The 18,647-nt window shown below is 44.8% G+C and overlaps 1 protein-coding gene across 1 annotated transcript; it reads left to right on the top strand.

The window, feature by feature from the left end:
* Positions 1-1,965: 1,965 nt before the first annotated feature.
* Positions 1,966-16,714, top strand: LOC136684325 (serine/threonine-protein kinase PAK 3-like). Its single transcript, XM_066659145.1, is given in 19 exon segments — positions 1,966-2,038; positions 3,850-3,941; positions 3,944-4,036; positions 4,220-4,320; positions 4,505-4,571; positions 4,574-4,635; positions 4,637-4,658; positions 4,804-4,841; positions 7,227-7,289; positions 9,576-9,728; positions 10,392-10,566; positions 11,212-11,275; positions 11,817-11,865; positions 12,028-12,140; positions 14,100-14,217; positions 14,300-14,399; positions 14,616-14,812; positions 15,299-15,436; positions 16,167-16,714. Coding segments are annotated over 18 exon segments (1,716 nt in total). The 5' UTR covers positions 1,966-2,038; positions 3,850-3,868; the 3' UTR covers positions 16,257-16,714.
* The last annotated feature ends 1,933 nt before the right edge of the window (positions 16,715-18,647 follow it).

Raw genomic sequence — 18,647 nt, 5'->3', positions numbered from 1 at the left:
ATAGTGTGGAGTGATGACAGATTTTCTGACCGGACGTGACCTTGCCCTTAATGAGCTGTGGATGGGTAGAGATGGACGTGAAAAATAGCATCCACTCCTGTGTGACCTGAGTGTTTCCATCACTCGGGAGGGTCCTGCTTACCTGCGTCAGATGGTATTTTCAATAAGCAAATGAGCTCTTAACAGTGTTGTAGAGTGTGTACTGGGGGAAGCTCAGCCTTTTTAAAGATCCCATAAATCATCCTCTGAATTTTGACTTTCTTCATCCTTTCAACACAGGACACATCTGTGGCTCTGTTGTACTGTGCCTTTAAGACGGATCTATGTAAATGAGCTCTGTTCTGATTGGCTGGGCCTCATTCAGCAAGCATTCCAGGCTTTAACACTCTAACTTCAGCAGGAGTGGGCGGGGGCTAAACTGATGCTGGCTAATGGACACATACATAAAACATCACGTTGTGACATCACAAAAGAGAGAGAGAGAGACAGACAGACACACACACACACACAGTGACATTGGAGATCATTTTTTCACTAGGACTACACTACTCTCTTCTTTCTTGTAAATAGGTCAGAGGTTTTATGCTGCAGTAGGATAAGGAGCAATGAATTAGTGGCCATCTTTACCCTCAAGCACACACACACACACCAGTGACTGAGTCTAAATAGCCCTCTCTATTGCCTCTATTCTGATTCTATCTCTCCACCTCAGACCTGCTGCAGATTTAAAAGTTAATATAGTCTCCCGATGATGAGGAAAAGCTGAGGAACGCTGTTCCACTGCGCCTAACACACTCCCAGACAGCTCAGTGTTAACTGTGGGGCTAGCAGCTTAGCATAATCCAGCTTCCCCTCGTATTCCCACTTATCCGACTGACGTTTAACCTCCAGCTGCGGGAAGCGTAGTGGATCAGCGCACACATGTCCAGCGGTGTGTAGTGGTTTTTAGCACGGGAGCTGCGAAGCAGCTAATGTTGATAACAAGCAAAAAGACAGTCCACTTCGGGAATTAGCATCATCACACTGCCCCCAGAGCGCTCAGAGCTATGAGATAATCACTGTTCTTCCTCTGTGTGGTTCCTGATGTTCTTTCACACACTGCTCCTCTATAAGGACTACAGCCTGTTAGCACATGGCTAAAAACATTAGCAGTTGAGCTAAATGGCTGTAGTTTGTGGGAGATGAAGTAGCATTAGCTTTTAACCAGGTAACAAGTTCTGTTTTAATAGTGTTTTATTCTTTATGTGAATGTTTAGCTGTCCTCTTTACAACCCATGGGAACAGATGCTATAAAAAAAAAAAACAGTTATTATTATTAACCACGGGGCGTCACGGTGGAGAAGTAGATGGTGCCTCTGTCACAGCTCCAGGGTCCTGTAGGTTGTGGGTTCGAGTCCTGCTCCGGGTTGACTGTCTGTGAGGAGTGTGATGTGTTCTCCCTGTGTCTGCGTGGGCTTCCTCTGGGTGACTGGCTGTGATGAATGTGGTTGTGTTCTCTCTGTATCTGCGTGGGTTTCCTCTGGGTGCTCTGGTTTTCTCCACTCTCTAGAAACGCACGTTGGTAGGTTGATTGGAGACTAGTGTCTGTAGGTGTGAGTGTGTCGCCCTGTGAAGGACTGGCGCCCCCTCCAGGGTGTGTTCCCACCTTGTTATTCCTGGTAGGCTCTGGACCCACTGCCACCCTGAACTGGATAAAAGGCTACAGACAGTGAATGAATGAATGAAGATGATGCAGTATATCAGGGGGTGGTTGTCTTTAGGGGGCAGTGTAGGCTACAAACTGCAAACAGTGTTGCTCTGTCTCTGGAGCTGAATTCAGACACAGTGCCCCTCACTGACAAAGTATCCTTGCTTCCTATCAAAACTGATGGAAACATGGGGCGGGTGATTCACTGAGGAACTGTATTTGCAGCTGCAGGTGAGGTGTTTCTGATAAAGTGGCCAGGGAGTGTGTAGTAGGTTAAAGGTCGCATGAGCTGCTCTCTCTCTGACACCGGAGCACGATGATGTCATCGTCACCGTGGTGACAGTAGAACAGGTTTGTGCTCAGTGTTAAAGCCTGTTCTCACATGCTGTGTGTTGTGTGTGTGTGTAGTGTGTGTGTGTTGCTGATGATGAGGATGATGTTTTTTAAAATGGAGGTCAACTCCTTTCTTTCTCTGTTCTTTGTCTTTCTCTTTCTTCTTGTTTGTCAGTCTCACATTTTCTTATTCCCTCTGTCTCTCTCTTGTTCTCCCTCTTTCACTCATTTCTCTCTCTCTCTCTCTCAGTGAGAATTTGCTGAGCCACTGTCTCTGATTGGCTGGACTCAATCCTGGACTGTGTTAGCTGTAGTGTTAGCGTTAGCTTTAGCACCGGGTGCCACACTGAGCTAGTGATGAGGGGAGGATGCTGTTGCTGTGGTTACCACATCCTTGAGGCTCACACTGAGTTAGTGAGAGTTTTATTAACCCTTTAACCTGCAGTGGTGTTATTTAGTTATTAATATTTACAGGCCCTCTCGCCATGTGTGTGTTTGGCTTCTTGTTTGGCTTGAAAAGTGACAGTTACAGCCACACCTAGTGCAGGAAGAGCTGGAAAACACCTTAATACCCCCACGCACAGTACACACACACACACACACGTAGGTGATGATTTATCTTCTCAGGAATCGGGACACTGCTGCAGTCAGAAATGTCAGAGTCAGGAACGCTTTCACTTTCTCACTTTTCATTCATACTTCCTCTTTCAAACACTTGCTCCCTAGGGAGAGAAAGACAGACAATGAGACAGACAGACAGAGTGTACCTGGTTTCCATGGAAATGTTTCTTTCTACCATTCTCTTTGATATTGTTGATGTAATGGTAAGAATTTTACACACACATTCACAGACACACACTCAGAGACACACATTCACATATAGACACAGACACACACAGAGAGACACACACACAGACACACTCAGACTCACACAGAGAGACACACACACACACACACACACTCTGAGACACAGACACACACTCAGAGGTTTATTTCATGAATGTCATGCTGGTGACTGGTTTTATGTAAATCAGCTTCTTTGGGCAAAATAGAGCCCTATTTTGTTTTGTATTACTGGTTTTGTGAGGACCTCTGTATTTCCACCTGTTCTACCTGTGTTTTACTACAGCCCTGTATCCAGTGCTAACCACACTATCAGCTCTTCTGGGGTTTTGTTTGTTTAAAAACTGAATTTGGTAACAAAAGCACCATTTTATGGCAACCAAACAACTGATTGTCAACTTTCAACTGTTTTTACTACCTCAGGTCCTCACAGAGCTCTTTAAACAAGTACAAAACCCTGCAGGCCCTTTTCTGTCCTTATTATTTGACTAATGTTGAACTGCTAGACAGTCTCTCACAACCAAGTCTCACGGACTTTCAGTCTTCCCCTCTCTCTCTCTCTCACATACACACACCACTGCTGACAGTGCTAATGGAAAATTATTCAGGCTTCCGATGTGACACATCCATTACATCAACAGGTCACAGGTTAATTACAATTGATTTCCACAGCATGATACACACTCCTGTGTGTGTGTGTGTGTGATCTCCACATTGTGTAAACATCATATGAACAAGGGGGAAGTTCACTTACATTCCTCATTTACTCTGGCAAACAAGTGTGTCACTGAATACCAATACTCTGTGTCTGTGTGAGTCTCTGTGTGTGGTGTGTGTGTGCACGTGTGTATGTAGCTTTGTTACTGTTGATTGGTTTGTGTTGATGTATAATTTGTGATTACTTTATAACCTGTAAACCGCTGAACCTGGTTTCTTTGTCTTGGTTTTAAAGAGTCTCTCTCTCTCTCTCTCCCCCCCCCCCCCAGGCCGTGCTGAGTGTTAATCATGTCTGATAGTGCTGATATTGAGGAGAAGCCGCCCGCTCCGCCATTGAGAATGAGCAGCAGCTCTCGCGACTCCTCCTGCACTCATCCAAACCGCTGCCCATGGCTCCAGAGGAGAAGAACAAGAAATCCGCCCGGCTGCGCTCCATCTTCCCCGGGGGAGACAAGAGTGAGGAACAGACCCTTCACACACACACACACACTCACTTGGGTGGAGGTCCTTTGTACCATAGGGGGGTGGTACAGGTCTGGTCAGGGACCACAGAGGCTCACTCTCTCACACACGGCCCCTGTCTGTGTTGAGCTAGCTGTGTGTGTGTGTGTGTGTTGATCTCTGTGTTTGTGTTTGCAGCGAATAAGAAGAAAGAGAAAGAAAGACCTGAGATTTCACTACCGTCTGATTTTGAACACACCATTCACGTAGGATTCGATGCTGTCACTGGAGAGTTCACTGTAAGTTCATCACACACACACACACACACACAAACACTCACCTAAACACACACACAGCTAAACACACACACATAAACACAATTTGTGTTTGTCACATTAGTTGCTCAACTAGTTTTGCTCCACCACTGATAGTCAAAATACATTTAAATCTTTACTTCTCTCTCTCTCTCTCTCTCTCTCTCAGGGTATCCCAGAGCAGTGGGCGAGATTACTCCAGACGTCTAACATCACTAAACTGGAACAGAAGAAAAATCTCAGGCCGTTATTGACGTGCTTAAGTTCTATGACTCAAAAGAGACCGTCAACAACCAGAAATTACATGAGCTTCACTTCTGGAGGTCAGACACACACACACACACACACATCCCATTCCTATTATATTGTCACACTGATTGTAATTGATTCTATCGCCTCATTGTAACCTTTCTGTTTGAATCTTTTGATTCTAAATCTGACTCCTGACCTCTGACCTGTGTCTTTCAGATAAATCGGCTCATGGATACCTAGCGGCTAACACTCTGGTGAGTCATCCTCTAATGACCTTTAACCCCAGTCTGAGCTTGAGCTTGCTGATTTAGCTCCATGAATCAAATGATTCATGAGTTGTGAGCCAAAAGATTCAATGATTCATGAGTTATGAGTTAAAAGATTTTTAAGTTATGAGTCAAATGATTCATTGTGTAATGAGTCAGTTGGTTCATGATTTTGAGTCAATTGATTCATGAGTTATGATTGAATAGATTCATGGTTCATGAATCAAATTATGAATTAGTTTATTAGTCAAATGATTCATGAGTCGCTCACCTGCAGCAATGCTAACCCCTGATCACTTTCCTGATCATGACTGACAGCTCTCTTTGGGCGTCTCTCTCTCTCTGCCTCTCTCTCTCTCTCTCTTTCTCTCCTCTCTCTCTTTCTTTCTCTCTTTCTCTCCTCTCTTTCTTTCTCTCTCTCTCTTTCTTTCTCTCTCTTTCTTTCTCTCTCTTTCTCTCTCTCTCTCTCTTTCTTTCTATCTCTCTCGGCCTGAAGCTTGTTGTGATGTAACTCTGTTTCAGACTCTGATCGACAGAATATTCACCAGATCATAAGCAATATATAAATAAGTATAAATATAAACATCTAAAAGTCCAGAGGCTTTTTCTGGACGATTATGAACCCACGGTGTTGGTGTCGGGTGGGGAACATCTCAGAGGATAGTTTCTCGCTGAGATCTCAGGAGACTATTGCTCCTCCGACAGAACAGCTTTCAGGGTCTTAGTGCTGGTGAGGATTAGTTGGGTTCTGTCTTGAGTTTAGAGGGTTCATCTGAGCCACCTAGTGGCCTGGATGTATCTAGACGCTTTACTAAACACAGTGTAGGGGACCCACTCTGTGGAGAATAAACTGGTTCATTCAGGGATGAGTGTAAAGCTCATGTGTGCTGCGCTGTATTGAGAACAGTAGAAAAAACAGATAAACACTTTTATAAACACTGTTTACTGATTTTTATGAGAGTAATAATAATATTAATGTTAATAATAATGAGAAGAAGAAGAATACATTTTATTTGTAACACACTTTACATTTGAAATAAATAAAGTGTAAACATTTTTTTTAGAGAAAGAGAAACAAATAAATAAATGATAAAAGTATCAGCAGGTTCATTAAGAGCCAAACATTCTTCTGAATATAAATGTTTTGAGTCATTTTTAAGTTCTCACTCACTCAGGGGGTGGAGCAGAGATGGTGATGGGGGTTAGTTGTGGGGGAGCAGGGGGTAGAAGGTGATTGAGGTGGTGGAGGCATGGATCAGCATAGATCTCCTGACCATAACCATACTCCACCCGAAACAACCGGGAGTAGATGGGATCAGTGTTTAGAAGAGTGTTCGCGTCTCCTGTTCAACACAGCGCCACATTCTTTCACTGCCCCCTAGTGGACACCTTCATGTAATGTTAGAGTATGTTAGTGGACCACTGTCGCGGACAGATGCAGCTTTCACTCGTCTCACTGTAACAGATCCATTCATTTTGGGGCTGTTCTTCTTCCCTCTGCTGCCTCCACCTTCCCTCCCTCCCTCCCTCCATCCTGTCTCCTTCCTCGTAGATGTAGTCCCTCCACTTCCTTCCCCTCCCTGTCTCTCTCTCTCTCTCTCTCTCTCTCTCCCACGCTGTCCCTTCTTTCTCCCAGGGTCTGACCGATGTGTCGATATCAGTTGAAGAAGATATGCATTCTTATATTATTACAGTTTAAACACTTGGTGCTTTTCACTGTAGGGTCCCTACTGAACTCGACTAAATCTGCTCCTGGTCGGGGTTCTTGTTTAGTGGCTGTTCTCTCGTGGTTCAGAGCGAGTCGAGTAGGGACTAAACCGTGGCGTGTAAACCTTGCAGAGCGCTGATTGTCCAGAGAGAGTCGTCACTCTACGCCATGCAACACAGACGACCAGCACCAACTCTCCATCTGTAAAATCTCCAGCTGCAGCAGAGATCACGTTTGTTTTTATCCGACTCAAAAAATTACGCCGTTGTCTTTTAAAGAGGTTCAAACGCTCCTTAGATCGGTGGCCGACGAAAAAATCCAGTGAGAGCTGGACACTGCAACAAGGAAGGAACAAACTCTACTGAGTCTACTGAGTCTATGAGTGCCCCGTGTGGGTTCATCTGAAAGCTATATTCCCTCTTCCTACAGAAATGTAAAATATTGTTTGATATTTGTGCTTTAAATGAATGAACATCACTGTTTTCATTGGCTGAGCGATGTATCGGTCCGGCCCTACCCTTCCTGCTTCCCTCTTCCTCTTTCGCTCTCTTCCTGAGATCCCTCCTTTTCCGCTGCGACTCCATCTGTGGTGTTGGGATGCTGTGTGTGTTTGTGTGTGTGTTGAGTTAAATATCCCTCCGTTCTCGACCTCTATCACCATTCAGAACCGCCTCCTGTCCTCCGGGCCTCCGGTCAGCCTTAGAACCTGCAGCGCATTATTTGACCAGGTAAAACTTTATTTAATCTCTCCAGCCCTCACCAGGCTTTACACTGCTCTAAACCTGTAGGAGCACTATTTGGCAAGAAGCACGTGCCAGTTTATTTTACGCACAGTTACACAGCTCACTGCTTACAGTCATTAACTTTATACAGATTTCTATTAAGCGTTTAGAACACATTTATTACTACATTTTAAAACTACAGAATTTACCAGGTTTACACTGCACTACAGCAATGGGGCACTATTTGGCAACAGTCATATGCCTGTTTACTTTACTGCTTACACTCATTAACGGTACACAAATCTCTACTCAACATTCATAACACATATATATAAATATATTATAAACATCAGACCTCACCTTTATTAACTACAGCCCTCACCAGGCTTTACACTGTGCTAAACTTATAGGAGCACTATTTGGCAACAGACGCTTACCTGTCTCCAGCTGCAGGCCTCCACATGCTCTATAGCACCCACTGTAGGAGCCAAGACATCCCACTGTATTGGGTCACTGTGTATTTTGCTTATAATTTTACTAAAATGGTTTTTTTATCCAAATGAATGTATATTTGAAGTTTCCACAGGTAAAAATCCTCAAAACACAGTAATATCTGGAAATTTACCAGTTTCTTGCGAAAGTAGCCGAGCGGCGGAACTCTGCAGCTGGACCTCTGTTTTATTTCCTGCACAGTCACTTGGCTTACTGCTTATTACACATCTTTAATTAAAATTAAAATGAATCATCCCCCTTTCCAAATTTTATAATGCACTAAACCCAGAGGAGCACCATTTGGCACTATTTGGTCACAGCTCCACTCATCGATCTGCTTCGAATCTAAAGCCATAGATATCAGCCGTGGGCAGTGACAGTGCTTCTGTAGACATCCGGTTCCAGGCTAAAGCCGCTCCGGAGTCAACCTGTGTGAACTCAAACACCCTCCTCCCCCACACCCCACTCCCAAAGGGGAATTTCCCTAAACCTCCCACAGTTTCCTGTTCCGCGTCCGTCAGCGAGGAGCAGCACGGTGGAGAGGCGCGTATCTGTCTCCAGCGTCGCCTTCTCGCTGCTGGAATCTGTCAGAAATGTGGTTGTGGAACAGGTTTGAGAGTCTGACATATGGCGGCGTTCACTGCTCCGTGAAAACCACTGCCACTCTCACCTCATGCTGCTTCCGCAGGCTCCTGTTTGTTTGTTTGTTTGTTTGTGTTGTTGCAAAGTCATGTTTTTATATTAGTGCATTACAGGATTTTCATGCTGTCCCTCTGCTGCCACAGAGTCTGTGTGTGTCTCTGTGTGTGTCTCTGTGTGTGTGTGTGGTTCAAAGACCCTCTGACCTATAACTACATTCCTAATTGTGATGGTCCTACAACGGTTCTTTATTAAAGGAAATTGATGGAGACTGTGCTGTAGATGGTTCTGTACGACACCTTTTAGAGAAGGGGTTCTGTACGGCACCTTTTAGAGAAGGGGTTCTGTACGGCACCTTTTAGAGAAGGGGTTCTGTACGACACCTTTTAGAGAAGGGGTTCTGTACGACACCTTTTAGAGAAGGGGTTCTGTACGGCACCTTTTACAACTTGTTACAACTGTGGAGCCTTTTTTGGTGTCGTATAGAACACTTCTATAAAAGGTGCCGAATAGAACTATCTACAGCACATTCTCCATCAGTCTGAAGAACCCCTTCATGATGCAGAACCCTTTAATCACACACAAGGTTCTTCGAGTGTTCAGGGTTCTACAGAGAGCCATTTCCTTTAATAAGGAGCCCTTGTAGAACCTTCATTTTTAAGTGTAGACAATTCTGCTGTGTGTTAAATCCTAGTTGTTTTGATGGTGTTTTTATCCATCACTATCCTTTCACTCCAGTGAAACACAGAAAGTGTGTGTGTGTGTGTGTGTGTGTGTGTGTGTTTAAACGTCTCCCGTGTTGGTGTTTAGATCACACGGTAGTTTTAATGATGAACCTGTTCCTTCTTCCTGTGGCTGAACTCTCGGGTTGTGGTGCTGCCCCCTGGTGGTCCAGTCATCCACAGATGATTTTTTTATGTAAAGTGTAGCTCACAGAGGGTCCTGTGAACGCTCTCGTCCCAGAATGGACCAGTTTATGTTCTGTAGAGTGGGTCCCCAGCATGTGGGCAACCATGTTTAATATAGAATTGCTACAGAATCTCTGACACATCCAGGCCACTAGGTGTCAGTGATAGTTCTTTAAATATTCTACACTGAGTGTGTGAATGTAAATATTTCACTATATATTCAATATAAAAAACGTGTGTGTGTGTGTTTTAGCAGCAGGGAGCTAAAACAGCCTCCGAGCCCCCTCTGGCTCCCCCTGTCTCTGAGGAGGAAGATGAGGAAGAGGAGGAAGAGGATGAAGAAGAAGAAGAAGATGACGATGAGGTGCCACCCATCATCGCCCCCCGACCTGAACACACCAAATCAGTGAGTACACAGTTGCTTTAGGGGACTTTTATCAGCGTAGGACTCCTTTTGATGTATGACTCTAATTGATGTTGAACTTCTTTTGATGTTGAACTTCTTTTGATGTTGGACTCTAATTGATGTTGGACTCTAATTGATGTTGGACTCTAATTGATGTTGGACTCTAATTGATGTTGGACTCTAATTGATGTTGGACCTCTTTTGATGTAGGACTCTAATTGATGTAGGACTCTAATTGATGTTGGACTTCTTTTGATGTAGGACTCTAATTGATGTTGGACTCTAATTGATGTTGGACTCTAATTGATGTTGAACTTCTTTTGATGTTGGACTCTAATTGATGTTGGACTCTAATTGATGTTGGACCTCTTTTGATGTTGAACTTCTTTTGATGTAGGACTCTAATTGATGTTGGACTCTAATTGATGTAGGACCTCTTTTGATGTAGGACTCTATTTGATGTAGGACTCTAATTGATGTAGGACATCTTTTGATGTTGAACTTCTTTTGATGTAGGACTCTAATTGATGTAGGACTCTAATTGATGTAGGACCTCTTTTGGATGTTGGACTCGTTTTGATGTAGGACTCTTGTGTAAAGTTCCTGTCTGAGGCAAAGGAATCCCAGTTGGTGTGGTTTAACCCACAATGCTGTTCTCCTCAGATATACACTCGCTCTGTAATCGAGCCAGCCCCACCCCCTGCCCCCGTTAAAGAGGTCACGACCCCGGAGTCCCAGGCGCCGGCGGAGGACACGACGTCCAGCACTCTGTACAGACACACTGACCGGCAGAGGAAGAAATCCAAGATGACCGACGAGGAAATTCTCGAGAGACTCAGTACGGTCGTGTGTGTGTGTGTGTGTGTGTGTCCTGAAGGATCAGAGTTTGTGGGGTGTTTCTAATAAAGTGGCCAGTGAGAGGAGAATCTGGAGTTTCACACACTCCACACAAACATAACCACACACACATGTTGGTTCTGCTATACTTATGAGGACATTCCAGTGAAATAATGGTTATTGTGTCTAATAAACATTATATCCCACCTAACATTAATTACCTAAGTAAACAATTTCACTCTTTAGTTTTCACATTAAACACCAGTTTTAGTTACAAAACAATTAAAACGCATTAGAAGTTGTGAAGACCATCACAGTAAAATAAACGTGAGATGTTCCTATTCTTGTGAATACATCAGGTCCTCAGAAATATATAAAAACACATACACACATTCACACAAACGCATATAAAATCACACATCAACGCTAAGACTAAGTGTGTCCTACTTCTGGTAGGGAAACACACACACACACACACACATAGAGGTCCCTCTCTGCATGAGCTGTCCAAGAACATCAGTGCTGCTTTGCACTCTGGGTAAAAACTCTTAGCAGGAGGGTCTCGGTTAGGGCCCCAACAGACACCTGCTTGGAGTGTGAGTGTGAGTGTGTGTTTGTCTCATATTCCTCTTTTTCTTTCTTCCAGGGAGCATCGTCAGTGTCGGTGACCCAAAGAAGAAATACACACGCTTTGAGAAAATAGGACAGGGGTGAGTCTCTCTCTCACGCACACACTCACACAAAGAGAGAGAGAGACTTTTAGAGGGCAGTGCAGAGGAAGAGGGGAGAGATGAAAACAGAGAGAACGGATGAAATGAAAAAATGCTACAGACATGGATAAAATCAGAGAGAGGTGGGGAGAAAAAGAAGGGGAATGAGGAGAGAGACAGAGAAAAAGAGAAAATGAAGGGGAATGAGGTGAAAGGGAGAGAGAAAATACTGTGTGTAAACAGTAAAAGCATGTGAAGGGTTAAAAGCTGCAGGTCCGAGATCAGTGCTGAGGGCCGGCCGTGTGAAGGGGAGCGCCCCCTGGAGGCGCACTGGAGGAGTTCTCTGTAGATTCGGACTCTCACTTCCTGTATTATTGACGCTGACGGAGCACAAGGCTGGGTTTGTGAGTGTGTGCTGCCACCTGGTGGCCGCCACTGGAGAGACAGGGAGAAGGAGGAGAAGCTCTTAGTGTCAGAAATGATCAGGAGACTCTCCGCTCTCCTCCAAAACATCTCCTAACACCCTCTGTTTTCTCAACAGAGCGTCGGGGACGGTTTACACAGCCATCGACATCGCCACGGGACAAGAGGTAACACACACACACACACACACACTATCATACTGTCCCATTTCATATTACATCATTCCTGTTTTTTGTCTCTCTCACTCTCTCTGTCTCTCTCTCTCTCTCTTTGTGTGTGTGTGTCTCTCTCTCTCTCTTTGTGTGTGTGTGTCTCTCTCTCTCTCTCAGGTCGCTATAAAGCAGATGAATCTCCAGCAGCAACCGAAAAAAGAGCTGATCATTAACGAGATTCTAGTGATGAGGGAAAACAAAAACCCCAACATCGTCAACTACCTGGACAGGTAACACACACACACACAGAGTCTGTTCAATACTGTTATTGGTTGATCAAATATCAGCCCGGTTTCTTCACTACCACTGTATCACTCCGCCGAACCGAGGCTTACAGCTCTGCAGCTGTCATTACATTTTTCACCACTAAATAATCATCAGCTCAAGTTTCACACCAAAAAATTGACTTCAGTTTATTTCCTGATTAATACCGATAAAAATCACCTACCAATTACCTATTCACAGTTATAAACATGTAATTTAACTTTTCCTGTAACCATGGAGACAGTGACTGGCGCTAGAGTTTAATTCAACACAAATACAAAGTAAGATCTTATTCAGTGTAGTTTTATGTGTAAAATTTTAAGTAACAAATTATCTTTAATTTAAAAAGCATGAAACAAGAAACTAAAACAAAAATAAATGCCTTGAGATGAAGCTCAGTTAAAATACAAAACCAACAATAAGAAAAACAAGAGAAAACAGATGCCCGCAGGGAACAGAGAGAAAACCCATCAGAGATTCAGAGATTCCCTACATTGTGCACTAATATTACATGTAAGTCATGACTGTGGGTTTAAAACCCACAAAAAGCACAAATTGTTTACAATTAATTAATGAAGCCATGGTTCAATATGGATAGTGTTATATTAGAAGTGTTATGCACGGCTTGGTTTCACTACTGTAGTGAGGTGATAGTGAGGTGTTAGTGATAGTGTATTGAGGGGTTAGTGATAGAGTAGGGAGGGGTTAGTGATAGTGTAGTGAGGTGTTAGTGCAGTGAGGTGTTAGTGAAGGGGTTAGTGATAGTGTAGTGAGGTGTCAGTGATACTGAAGTGAGGTGTTAGTGATACTGTATAAGGTTTCGGTGATACTGAAGTGAGGTGTCAGTGATACTGAAGTGAGGTGTCAGTGATACTGAAGTGAGGTGTTAGTGATACTGTAGTGAGGTGTCAGTGATACTGAAGTGAGGTGTTAGTGATACTGTAGTGAGGTGTTAGTGATACTGTAGTGAGGTGTCAGTGATACTGAAGTGAGGTGTTAGTGATACTGTATAAGGTTTTGGTGATACTGTAGTGAGGTGTCAGTGATACTGTAGTGAGGTGTCAGTGATACTGTAGTGAGGTTTTAGTGATACTGTATTGAGGTGTTAGTGATACTGTAGTGGGGAGCTGAAGCTGATCCAATCTGGGCGTTGAGTGCAGTGCTGTGGAGTTCGTTACTGTGACGTAGCAACAAGCTACTTGTTGAGGAACTGTTAGGTGTTAGTGAACTTGTTGAGGTGTTAGTGAAGGGGTTAGTGATAGAGTAGGGAGGGGTTAGTGATAGTGTAGTGAGGTGTTAGTGTAGTGAGGTGTCAGTGATACTGAAGTGAGGTGTTAGTGATACTGTATAAGGTGTCGGTGATAATGTAGTGAGGTGTCGGTGATACTGTAGTGAGGTGTCAGTGATACTGAAGTGAGGTGTTAGTGATACTGTATAAGGTTTCAGTGATACTGTAGTGAGGTGTCAGTGATACTGTAGTGAGGTGTTAGTGATACTGTATAAGGTTTCAGTGATACTGTAGTGAGGTGTCAGTGATACTGTAGTGAGGTGTCAGTGATACTGTAGTGAGGTGTTAGTGATACTGTAGTGGGGAGCTGAAGCTGATCCAATCTGGGCGTTGAGTGCAGTGCTGTGGAGTTCGTTACTGTGACGTAGCAACAAGCTACTTGTTGAGGAACTATCATTTGGTGGAATGATTTACTGATTTCATAAACATTCTTGACACCACTTTCACAGCTCTGTTTATATATTTCACAAATTATTACCGAACTGTTTAAAAGCAGTAGATGCGCCGCATCACAGCCTTGCTGTTATTTCATGATAACACACTCCCTCTCGTGTTCTGTAGCTTAAATAATATATAATACACACACAATATGTTATAGCATCTAATACCTAAACTTCTCTCTCTCTCTCTCTCTCAGTTATCTGGTGGGGGATGAGTTGTGGGTGGTGATGGAGTATTTAGCCGGTGGTTCTCTCACTGATGTTGTGACAGAAACCTGTATGGATGAGGGACAGATCGCTGCAGTGTGTAGAGAGGTAACACGCACACACACACAGGGACCAGTTTACTGCACATGATTTAACCGAGTAAGCTGAGTAATGCGTGTGTGTATAATAGTGTTTGCAGGCTCTGGACTTCCTTCACTCCAATCAGGTGATCCACAGAGACATCAAGAGCGACAACATCCTGCTGGGAATGGACGGATCCGTCAAACTGAGTGAGACATACATACACACACACACACATACTAAAGTGAATGAACCTGACACATTTTATTTCAGAATTTATAGACTAATGAGATGTACTTTTTCTTTTCTTTTGTTATCTCTCTCTGTGTCTCTCTCTCTCTCTCTCTCTCTCTCTCTCTCTCTCTCTCTCTGTGTGCGTCTCGCTCTCTGCGTCTCTCTCTCTGTGCGTTTCTCTCTCTCTGTAGCGGATTTTGGGTTCTGTGCTCAGATCACTCCTGAGCAGAATAAGCGCAGCACTATGGTGGGGACTCCGTACTGGATGGCTCCGGAGGTTGTGACCCGAAAGGCGTACGGTCCGAAGGTGGACATCTGGTCTCTGGGAATCATGGCCATCGAGATGGTGGAGGGAGAGCCGCCATATCTCAACGAAAACCCACTCAGGGTAACATCACATCCCACAGTGACCCAGTCTCTCAGGTCCACAGGGGCTGTTTCAGACCCAGTCTCTCAGGTCCACAGGGGCTGTTTCAGACCCAGTCTCTCAGGTCCACAGGGGCTGTTTCAGACCCAGTCTCTCAGGTCCACAGGGGCTGTTTCAGACCCAGTCTCTCAGGTCCACAGGGGCTGTTTCAGACCCAGTCTCTCAGGTCCACAGGGGCTGGTTCTGACCCAGTCTCTCAGGTCCACAGGGGCTGGTTCTGACCCAGTCTCTCAGGTCCACAGGGGCTGGTTCTGACCCAGTCTCTCAGGTCCACAGGGGCTGGTTCTGACCCAGTCCATCAGGTCCACAGGGGCTGGTTCTGACCCAGTGTCTCAGCAGTGGCACCTTTTTACCAGATGTTTTCTCTTTCTTTAAACTGCACCCTATAAATGTAAACACGAATAACTGTGTGTATCTAAGTGCATTTATGTGTGTGTCCACTGGAAGGCGCTGTACCTGATCGCCACTAACGGGACGCCAGAGCTGCAGAACCCAGAGCGTCTGTCCTCGGTCTTCAGAGACTTTCTCAACCGCTGCCTCGAGATGGACGTGGACCGCAGAGGATCGGCTAAAGAACTGTTACAGGTAGAGTTCCTTTAAACACTGTGTATTGTCTCAGTTCTGTGTTGTTTCAGTGGATCACGTCTCCTTTAGGGTTGTGCGGTGTGACGGTGATGTCGTATACAGCAGTAGTTTGTAGACATAGAGCAGTGATCTCAAACGTCTTGCTCTACACTCTGTAGTACACAACGAAGTGCACTATTTAGGGAGTGGGGTGCTGTTTGGGATGAAGCAGATTTTACATGAGGTGCCAGGAAAGAAGACGTCCGTGTTTTATCTTTGTTCTACATTTTGATTGGTCCCTGACGTCCACCCCGTGTCTGAGGAGGTCTCTGTCTGTGAATGTGCTGCTGTCTGTGTCTCTGTGTGTGGAGGAGGGGAGGAGCTCATGTTCCTGTACTACTTCAGTTCAACTTCAACAATGTTCCTTCGACTACTGACCAATCACAGGCTGCGGTCTGCGCCCACGGCACGCGGAGTTACATTTCTGGAGAGGAGCACGTCAGGCCGCGGCGTAGGATCAAAGCAGAAATATAAATTGGGCCTAAGTTAAATACAAGGTCAAAGAGTTAATTCATGTGCATTTAAGAAAGCCACAGGGAGGGCAGCTAACCCCTACACCCTGTAACTCATTAAGGGGGAATATAAGAAATGGGACTGGGCTGTGTATTTACTTAAATACGTTAAATAACATTGTTAAAAGATGTAAACTCTGATTTTATTGATTTGTTTTTGCATCTTTTTATTCCCTCAGCATTCGTTCCTGAAGCTTGCCAAGCCTCTGTCCAGCCTGACACCTCTGATTGTAGCCGCCAAGGAAGCCATCAAGAACAGCAGCCGCTAGAGGAGCATCCCACACACACACACACACACACTCATGGAAATGTGAAACTGTGGAGAACTTCACAATCACGTTTAATATGTGGTGCACACACTGTATGAGAGACAGCTGTACCCGGATTTACTGCTGCCCCCGAGTGTTCAGCCACTACTCTACACGCGTGTGTGTTTGTGTGTGTCCACAAAGGGCCCACCTCTCTGGCGTCTGACAGTGGGATGAAGGACAGATTGAGGGACAGAGGAGAGTGTGACAGCAGTTCGACAGCGGCCTGGACTTAAAGCTGATTTAAGCGAGAGCTAAACTCTGGATTTTTGGCCCCTCTCTGGATCTCTCTGGATTTTTCCGGATCTCTTTAAAACATCTGCATGACCCTCTAGACTCTGCCCACTTACAGCAATCAACTCCACTGTGTGTGTGTGTGTGTGTGTGTGTGTGTGTGTGTGTGTGTGTGTGTGTGTGTGTGTGTGTGTGTGTGTGTGTGTGTGTGTGTGTGTGTGTGTGTGTGTGTGTGTGTGTGTGTGTGTGTACGAGAGAAGGAGAGAGATCATTGAAACTACACGACTAAAGCCCTGCTACAGCTGGAATATTTTTTTGTTTTAGTTTTACACAAAATATGGCAACATTGCTGTGACGATTTCATACTCTTCTTGTACGTTTACTTCTTGCACTCCAACTGTTCCCAAAGTAATGGAAAGTCCTTCATCTCTCCAGAGAACACACTTCTGCTCCACAGCCCAGTGCTGGGGTCCCCTCTGGATCTTTAGACGCCACTGGCGGGTTTCCACTGCTCTCTACTGGACTGGTCTTTTCAGGTGAATCAGGTCCTGGTTCTGGAAGCGGGTTCTTGTTTAGTGGCTGTTCTCTCGTGGTTCAGAGCGAGTCGAGTAGGGACTAAACCGTGGCGTGTAAACCTTGCAGAGCGCTGATTGTCCAGAGAGAGTTGTCACGCTACGCAACGCAACGCAGACGACCAGCACCAACTCGCCATCTGTAAAATATCCAGCTGCAGCAGAGATCACGCTTGTTTTGATGTAGAGTCCATACAGTAGAAAAGTCATGTGGAGAAAGAATCCAGCTTCTACAGGGTAAATCCACATCACAGCTCAGAGTACACCCCCCATACTCGTGTGTGTGTGTGTGTGTGTGTGTGTGTGTGTGGTGCATGAGGGAATGGATTCCCAGACCAGCCCTGATGCTTCCTTCTCCCGAAATCCCACAATATCTGGACGAACCTGCGTCCACTCGGCTACTTCCTCTTCTTACTTCAGTCGGCTTTCTGTCTTTACTATGCATTCGAACAGCTGATGCAAATGAGCCGGACACAACAAAGCCATGGACACCCTCAGAGCCACCTGACCATCACCTGACCACTGCTAAAGACAAACACGGGCATTACGAGGCAGCCGACGTCACTGAACACCCTGTCTGTGGATCTAGAGTCGAGTCCAGCTCTCCTCCTCCTGTTGATCTGTTTCTCTTTAAAGGGGTGCTATTACTGATAAACTAACACTTCCTACGAGTCCTGCCTTCGCACGGCTTTATAAAGCATTTATAAGTGGTTCTAGGGGTTATACTGCGCTTTATAATGTCTGTCACCCTTCATAACACACCACTGTGTGACACCAGAGTCAGGTTCAGTAACGTCCTCACACCAGACGTGATTTCTCAGGCGCTGAGAGTGCGACGTTGTTATTCGGCCTCTGTTTGCTTTCTGTGAACTTTCTCCGGTGACAGAAACTCACCGACCAATTGTCTCTATTTCTGGAGTCTGCCTGGCAACAACAGGCCAATCAGCTTATAGCATGTGTCCCGGCTGGTTCTTTGTGACAGAACTGAACTGAAAACTCAGGCGTACAGAGTGGCCAAAAGTGTGTGGACACCCTTTGTAACCGATTAAGGCCCCGTCTACATTTATCTGGATATTTTTAAAACAGAGGTTTTTGGCAGTGTTTTTAAAAACATCGTAATCCACTCCAAGACCATTTTCAAAAAATTCTAGTTTACATGAGAACCCAGTAGAGGGCGATAGTATGTAAAATGTAGAGTACACGAACATTACTGTCACTACAGCTACAAACAGTGGAGTGTATCTTTAAAGTTACAGCAGTGGTGTTAGAGTCCAGTTCCCTAAAGGTTCATTACATTCTCTTCTCCAGAAGGAGAGGGGGATCTCTGTAATCTTTCATTACACAACTGTGGAGAATAAAAGAACACAATAAAAGTCCTGGAGATGAAACGGGGCGAATTACATCAACACAACTTTAACATCCACTGTTAATATAGAGTAAGGTACAGTTCTGTTCCTAATTAAAGGTGCAGTCTATGTTCCAGTGAGGGTCGTCCACAGAGTTTTTCTGACCGTGTAAATATCTAGTACATCTGGTTAGTACCTTA

The sequence above is a fragment of the Hoplias malabaricus genome, unplaced genomic scaffold (genome assembly GCF_029633855.1).
Source record: "Hoplias malabaricus isolate fHopMal1 unplaced genomic scaffold, fHopMal1.hap1 scaffold_260, whole genome shotgun sequence".
Taxonomy (NCBI): domain Eukaryota; kingdom Metazoa; phylum Chordata; class Actinopteri; order Characiformes; family Erythrinidae; genus Hoplias; species Hoplias malabaricus.
The sequence above is the reverse complement of the archived record's forward strand: the minus strand, read 5'-3'. Positions and strand labels throughout refer to the sequence as shown.